This window comes from Rhinoderma darwinii, chromosome 1 (genome assembly GCF_050947455.1).
Source record: "Rhinoderma darwinii isolate aRhiDar2 chromosome 1, aRhiDar2.hap1, whole genome shotgun sequence".
Classification (NCBI taxonomy): Eukaryota; Metazoa; Chordata; class Amphibia; order Anura; family Rhinodermatidae; genus Rhinoderma; species Rhinoderma darwinii.
Genome location: NC_134687.1, coordinates 338,791,266 through 338,799,493, shown reverse-complemented (window position 1 = coordinate 338,799,493; position 8,228 = coordinate 338,791,266). Strand labels below are relative to the sequence as shown.

At 42.6% G+C, this 8,228-nt stretch overlaps 1 protein-coding gene across 1 annotated transcript; it reads left to right on the top strand.

Moving 5' to 3' along the window:
• The first annotated feature begins 625 nt into the window (after positions 1–625).
• On the top strand, positions 626–6,078 carry LOC142750486 (perilipin-2-like). The gene is made up of 6 exons (XM_075859518.1): positions 626–770; positions 2,282–2,364; positions 2,869–3,121; positions 3,540–3,724; positions 5,493–5,624; positions 5,704–6,078. Exons 1-6 carry the CDS (start codon positions 626–628, stop codon positions 6,076–6,078), a joined length of 1,173 nt encoding a protein of 390 aa, XP_075715633.1.
• The last annotated feature ends 2,150 nt before the right edge of the window (positions 6,079–8,228 follow it).

Genomic DNA, 8,228 nt, shown 5'->3' with positions numbered 1-8,228 from the left:
CCGTCATAGGAAACGCATGCGATCTTTATATTGATTTGTCTATAACATGTTATTTACGTGTAAGGTTTATTCAGTCAGACAGTAATATGTAGCAGTAAGTATTCTCAGCTGAGTGGAGTACATATGTAGCAGTGGAAACACACAACTTCCATAGTTACTATTAGTAATCTACTGTTGGTGGTTTCAGGTTGGGCTTTACTGTTGTCCGGTTCTGAGATCCTCCCAAGATGTATCTGGAATACACCCGGGACCCAGCTGATCAGAATAGAGGGGCTGTATTGCTCCAGCGAGCACTGCTGTCCCTTTAATGCTTGTGGCGTCCCCTCTCATTATATTGGTTGCCAGTGTTTGGTGTAAGAGGCCCCCCCCCCCCCATACTGGTGCCCTATCCAGAGGACCGGCTATCAATGTGTTCCTGTTAACCCTCTGTGGGTTCTGCTTTATAAAACGACGACTCTAATCTTGGAATATGACTACGAGGTTTCTCTGCTTTATTAGGGACTATTTACAGGCATCTTGTTTCGAGTCCTGGCCTTCCATTGTATTTCAGCGTGTTCTGCTCTTTGTTCCTTAGAATGTGGTGGTAAGGCTGATAAACCTCCCATTGGTGAGCTCTACCTATGATATGGTGTCTTCTGTCTACGTGAACACCAGAGACAACCATCCGTACTTGAAGTCTGTATGTGACGTCGCAGAGAAAAGTGTGCGGACTATCACGTCTGTGGCTGTGACCAGTGCCATGCCAATCCTCCAGAAACTTGAGCCTCAAAGTATGTTTACGTATAAAGTGCATTTCTTTACCAATGAAAGGGAGTAACTATATAGTTTAGATGTTCGGGGTTAGGCATTACTCTGTATTGAAATTATGGTTTGCATGTGTGGTTCTGATGTCTATGGGAACCTATGGGTATGCCATAATCTTGTGAATGTTCTTTTAAGGTGGTCTAGAAATAGAAGGGGGTGAGCAAGGCAGTGTGCTAATACAGTAAGGCTGGATTTACACGAGCGTGTTCGGTCTGTATAGGACGGAACGTATTTCGGCCGCAAGTCCCGGACCGAACACACTGCAGGGAGCCGGGCTCCTAGCATCATAGTTATGTACGACGCTAGGAGTCCCTGCCTCTCCGTGGAACTACTGTCCCGTACTGAAAACATGATTAGGCTGGGTTCACACGACCTATTTTCAGACATAAAAGAGGCGTATTATGCCTCGTTTTACGTCTGAAAATAGGGCTGCAATACGTCGGCAAACATCTGCCCATTCATTTGAATGGGTTTGCCGACGTACTGTGCAGATGACCTGTAATTTACGTGTCGTCGTTTGACAGCTGTCAAACGACGACGCGTAAGTGGACTGCCTCGGCAAAGAAGTGCAGGACACTTCTTTGCCACGTAATTTGAGCTCTTCATTGAACTCAATGAAGCACAGCAAGATTTACGAGCGTCTCAGACGCCTCGCAAAATGCGAGGAGGAGCATTTACGTGTGAAACGAGGCAGCTGTTTTCTCAAACAGTCTGTCTTTTCACACGTTAATGACCGCTAGCGTGTGAACATACCCTTACAGTACGGGACAGTTATCCCGCTGGGACTCCTAGTGTCGTACATAACTATAATGCTAGGAGCCCGGCTCCCTGCAGTGTGTTCGGTCCGGGACTTGCGGCCGAAATACGTTCCGTCCTTTACGGACCGAACATGCTCGTGTGAATCCAGCCTTAGGCTGGGTTCACACGACCTATTTTCAGACATAAACGAGGCGTTTTATGCCTCGCTTTACGTCTGAAAATACGGTTCCAATACGTCGGCAAATATCTGCCCATTCGTTTGAATAGGTTTGCCGACGTACTATGCCGACGACCTGTCATTTACGCGTCGCTGTCAAACGACGACTCGTAAAAGACGCCTCGTCAAAAGAAGTGCAGGACACTTCTTGAGACGTAATTTGAGCTGTTTTTCATTGATTCCAATGAAGAACAGCTCCACATTACACCTGTAATTGACGCCTCGCAAAACGCGAGTACATGAAATTACGGAGCTGTTTTCTCCTGAAGAAAGCTCAGTAATTTCAGATGTAAATGCAGTTATCGTGTGCACATACCCTTAGTGTGAAGCAGACAGCATAAGAAGCTTCTGCCAGGAGATCTGCAGTTCGTTCCATCCTAGCATAGGAAGTGGGTTACATGTCATGTTGGCTAACCGTCCCTGTATTAACAAGCTAGCCAAGGTCCTGGTAAAGACTTACGAATGACGCTGAGAATATTTACACACTTTCTCCTCCCTCAGTTGCTATGGCTAATACCATTGCCTGCGTTGGACTGGATAAGATTGAAGAGAAGCTGCCTATTCTCTATCAGCCGACTGACAAGGTAACTATTGGGGTATGTTCACACGCAGTTTTTTCAGGTGTATTTCTGGGCGTTGACGCCTTTGAAAAAACGGAAGCTGAACGTCTACTAACATCTGCCCACTGAAATCAATGGGAGAAACAGCGTTTAGTTAATACGGGGTGACTACGCCGCTGTTTTAAAAAAACTGAGTGTAAAAAGACTCTCCGTAGAAAGTGCATGTCACTTGCGGCTTTTTTTGTAGCTGATTTTCTATTGAACACTATGAAAAACGCCTCAAAAGAAGCTTCATTTTCAGCTGCGTAACGCCTGAGAATCAGAGGCTGGTTTCTCTCTAAACCGCTCCGTATCTTCAGACGTTCCTTATTTTGTGTGTGCACATACCCTTAGAATAATTCTATGGTCCCTTATAAATGTAATTACAATTAACCTAGATTGCAAAACTGCAGTATCAATTGATGGGTGGGAGTTGATTTGGTGTGCATGAATCTAAAATGTATAAATTGTATTTGTTCCCTTTCCTAGGTTGTAGCGAACGCCTCAGAAGCAGTTGTTGGTGCCAAAGATGCTGTGATTCAGGGTTTCACAGGAGTAGTAGATAAAACTAAGGTGGCTGTGCAGGATAGTGTGGCGATGACCAAGTCTGTTGTGAACGGCAGCATTAACACTGTTCTGGGTAGCAGTGTAGTAAAGATTATGAGCAATCGTGTGGACGCTGCACTAACCAAGTCTGAAACTCTTCTGGAACAATACCTGCTGCCAACAGATGAAGAGTTGGGTAAGCCGAAACCTGCTTTAATCCAAGCTTGGGTTATGTGAATTTTGGTCCCTGCAGCGCACTTGGTAGTTATCTCATCAGAGGTACAACTCCTTTTCATAGGAGGGAAATGTTAAATTATCCGTAAGTAACATCACATGAGCCTCTCTGGAGGTTATTGAGGCCTCCTAGATCAAGACCTACCCACTGGGGCAGTTCTCATATCAAACTTTCTTTTTTTTGAGGCGTAGCTTCTATAAATCTACTTTACCTAGAAGCTGCATCTCTAAAAGTAAGGTGTCTTTATCTGGAAAACCAAGCAGACTGCTATGAAGATATATATTCTTTTTAGTTAGTATGTGAGTTCACCCTAAGGCTGAAATTCATGTGAAACGTGGCTTGTACTGTTATGTGGGTGTAACTAATTTCTCAATTTTAGCTAAGGAAGCCACAAAAACAGAAGGCTTTGAATTGTCCGTTGATCAGCCAAGCTATTATGTTCGTCTGGGATCCCTCTCGGCAAAGGCCCGCAAACGTGCTTATCAACAAGCTTTGACCCGAATCAAGGATGTGAAGTGCAGAAGTCAGGAATCCATTGCTCAGCTCCAGAACACTGTTGACCTGGTTAGTAAATCTGCTTCTGTTCTTTACTAATCTTAAAGGAACAGTGTCACCAACTTTTTTTTTTTATATCCGTTTTATGTTAGGGTTTTATTAAAAGTTTATATTTATTTGTGTGTTACTTTTTTCTATTTTTACACTTTTTCTTCCCTATGGGGGCTGCCATTTTTTTTCCCATTTCTGTATGTCGATTAACGAGACATACAGACATGGAATACGGCAGCTCCAGTCCCATAGGGACTGCAAACGGGGCCCGTTCCATCCACTATGGTGTACGCGGTGTGTGGGAACGGCGCATGCGCCGCTCCCACACAGTCCGATTTTAAATGCGTGCCGTCCGGCGCCATTTTCTTGTGGACCGGGCAGTAAGATTACTACTTCCGGACTTGTGCACATGGAGCAGCGGACGGACCGGAGGGAGCGGCGGCGACTGGAGCAGGTAAGTGATTTCTATGTATGTTCGTGTTTCAGTGTGTTTACTAGTGTATGTAAACCTTCTACACTGTGTGTTGGCTCAAAAAATGGCGACACAGTGTAGGAGGTTAGACCGTTCAAACCCCTCGTTTCTCCCGGCACTAGCCAGAATAAAGGAGGGGGGGATTCTGAGAGCTCACTAGAGCGAGGGATTTTTTTCCCAATTTTGCAGCATAAAGCAATGTGGTTGCTTTACCACATGCAATGCTGCAATTTTGGGAATTGCTCCATCTAGTGACCAGTGCTGGGAAATATTATAAATTGAATCCAATTTATTATAATTCCTGACTCGTGAAAAAAATAAAAAAAATTAGAACAATGTTTAATCACCTACACACTAATTGTTTAACTAAAAAAAAAAAAAACATGTTTTGCTGGCAACACATTCCCTTTAAAGCAGCTGCGTGAAAAAATGCTGTTTTGTATAAGTTTCCACAAATTGTAGTGTGTTCTAACTTGCAATGTAAAGGTCCTATTATGTGGGCTGCCAGGTCTCAAAGAAACCACATACTCTCTTTTTGGAGGTAGGCGTTTATCCAATCCATGCATAATAGAAAGACTAACTCCTCTAAAATAAACGGAGGGATGAGATGTCTGGGCCCAGCAAGGTTTGCAGGATAGTTTTTAGGGCAGCAGCGGAAGTGCAGAAAGTTAGCTTCTTGTAGGGCTAGGGGACGCAATGCAGATGACCAAAAAGTGCATCCTCCAGATTGACTGGGACCCTAGCAAGGTCCATAAGCAGTGGTACACGTCAGCCATATCTGCCCTACGCATGAAGCAAGCCGGGTTGTACAGACTTTCTATTGAGTCCGCACACCGCTAAACTGATTTCCTGAAAGCCATACCAACTAAGCGGCTGAGCAGTTTTGTGCTTGGTTTTAGTGATTTTAGACTGCCACCAGTCCAAACTTCCGATGTTAGTCATGTCCTAAGATTAGTTGCCCTTTCAGGAGATCTGTCATTAAAAAAAATAAAAATAAAGGGCTCTTTTGTTAAGAACGATCTATAAGATTCTCAGCAGGTGACCAGCCAAGAGGCACCATATTTTGTGTACTAGGTCTAGTACCACCTGCTAAATTGTTCTAGAGCCATCATAGATTTTCTTGATAAAAGGAGTATGTACGGGTGGTGGTGAAGCTGCCTGAAAAGGGAGTACTGTATAGAACAGTGGGTTTTGGTGCTAGAACTCGTATTGTAAATGCATACCAGGCTTACTGTTTAATCCATATTGAGGGTGGGTAATCTTTGTAGTCTCTCCCACAACATCTTTCATATAAACATTACCCTGTTCTCTAAGATTGAATATGCAAGGAAGAACATGAATGATGCTAATCACAAAATCCATGATGCACAGAAGAAATTCGACAATAAGTGGGTGGAGTGGACAAAAGGCACAGGACAAGATAGTGGAGAAACTGAAAGCACTGAGGTAAGTCCCTTCTATAAAATGTATGCTACATCAGATCTGGTACACTGAACTTCTGTGTAATGTTACTTTCCCTTCACAGCAAATTGAATCCCGCACTCTGAATATTGCCCGACACCTCACTCAGCAACTGCAAACCACATGTCTCTCCCTGGTCACAAGTGTTCAAGGACTTCCAAAGAACATTCAGAACAAAGCTCAAAATGTTAGTGCCTTGGCTGCAGATGTCTATCAAAACTTCCGTTCTGCCTCTTCCTTCAGAGAAATGTCTGATGGCCTCTTAACCACCAGTAAGGACCAGTTCACAAAAATGAAGGACTCTATGGATGATGTGATGGACTACTTGGTTAACAACACTCCACTAAATTGGCTGGTAGGTCCCTTTTACCCACAATTGGCTGATGGACAAAATGGGGCGCAACAAGTTGATGGGGGTGACTCTGCCAACAAGGAATGAGAAATTCTTCGTTTGCATTAGTGACTTTACACTCGGTCAGGGTTTGCCTACTTCATTAACTAATACTACACCGTTTATTACACTTCAAACCCCTTGTGCTGACTTGTGAGGGACAGATGGTGGCAACGGGCCACATTGCAGTTATGAGGATTTGTCTATCATTGGCCTCTGTCTTACACTTGGGTGTTGATGCCAATATGTCACTTGTATCACTGATTTTGTGTAAATGCTACTCTTTATACTGTTTTTGTGCACCTTTTGTATTAATAAACTACCTGCATTGATTGGTCTGTGTTAAGGTCCTGTGTTCATAGAACTGATAAACAAATCGGATAATAAATTAGGTAGTGCACACTGGTTCTAATTGAGAATTGCAATGAATGGTGCCCCTGAAGTAAGACAAATCCTCACTCTAATGAGGCAAGCTCTACATAGTGGTAGCAGTACCTAGCTACTGTGGACACCCACTTAGGCCATCTATGTCTTTGACCAGGATAGCAAACGTGCGGTTAAGGGTAGGAACGCACACAGCATATTCAGGGCAGATATGCGGTGTCAAGCTTTGCAGCGTATTCGCCCTGAACACCGCAGGGAAAGCTGTCTGAAATTCTGCACCACTATCGTGTGCTTTCCAGGTGTAAATTATGTCACAACACCACATTGCTTGCGGGTTTAAGCACCCCATTGAATTCAATGGGAAGAGCTGAAAACACACATTAACATTCTACGGTTGAAGAAACTGCACTGCAGGTCAAATGATGTGCATATTTTTCCAGTATGGGGATGAGATTTGTTGAATTCTCACCCACACTGCTGCTTCTGTAATACGTGGCGGAGTTTCCGCAATGATTCCGTTGTGGCAAATCTGCAATGTTTACGTTGTCTGTTCGTACCCTTAAACTCTGGTTTTGTGGCTCTGCCATTGCCAAAACTGGTACGTCTGGTAACATAAGACAGTAGAATTTGGGGTTGTGCATTGCCACAGGGGTTCTGACTCCCTGTATGCAGAGTTTCTCCCCTGGAAGTTTCTTCCGGAGATTAACCTCACTGCGTAGTGTCTTATGGAGCATTGGTTTAATTGGTTCTATACAATTTAACCCCTTAATGACCGGGTATGTTCCTTAATGACCAAGCCAGATTTGTCAAATCTGGAATGTCTGACTTGATCAGAGAATAACTCTGAAAGTTTTGAATATCCAAGTAATTCTGACATTATTTTTTCGTCACATGTACTTTATTTTAGTGGTAAAAGTAGACTGATACAATTTGTGGAAATTAATTAAATAGAAAAATGGAAGACTTTTTGTAAAAATTACAATTTTCCCCTATTAACTGCAATATGTCACATATGTACACACTGTACAATTTTTTTAATTAAATATAGTTCGATCTCTTTACTCTATCTTGGCAGCACTTTTAAAAAAAAGAAAATACATTTTCATTTAATTTAGAGGACTTACAAATTGAATAATAATTTTATAAATTTTGAAGTACATTTTGTTTTCCTACACAAAGCTAGGTTTTGAAAGGCTCATAGGGCTCAGTGATGGAAACCCCCACAAATGACCCCATTTAGAAAACTAGACCCCTTAAGGTATTTATCTAGGGGTATAGTAAGTATTTTGACCCCACAGGTTTTTGCTAAATTGAATACATAGCAGGTGAAGAAAAAAATAATTTCACTTTTTTCATAAGTATCAGTTTGAAGACCAATTTCTTTGTAAAGCGACCATGAGAATGAAGAAACGCACCACAATCTCTCACCCTGTTTTCAAAAATACCCACATTGTGGCCCTAATGAGCTGCCTGGACACACGGCAGGACCCAAAAGGAAGGGAGCACCCGGAGGCTTTCAGGACTCATATATTTTGCTTGAAAATGTTTTAGGCCCCACTGCACATTTGGAGAGGCTTTGAGCTACCAGAACGATAGAAACTCCCCATAAACGACCCCATTTAGAAAACTAGACCCCCATAAGGTATTTAGGGGTATAGTAAGTATTTTGACCCCAGTTTTTGCTAAATATATTGGAATTAGTCTGTGAAAATTAAAATGTACTTTTTTTTTTTTCTGAAAACATAGAAATTTTTATTATTTACAAGGAATAACTAAGAAAATGCACCCCAACATTTGTAAAGCAATGTCTCTTG

Bases quoted from the DNA above. Each gene is read 5' to 3' on its own strand.
- LOC142750486 (XM_075859518.1), top strand. From the start codon at position 626: ATGGTGTCTTCTGTCTACGTGAACACCAGAGACAACCATCCGTACTTG. The intron at 3,725-5,492 runs GTTAGTAAATCT...CTGTTCTCTAAG, and splicing joins TCCAGAACACTGTTGACCTG to ATTGAATATGCAAGGAAGAA. The intron at 5,625-5,703 runs GTAAGTCCCTTC...TTCCCTTCACAG, and splicing joins GAGAAACTGAAAGCACTGAG to CAAATTGAATCCCGCACTCT.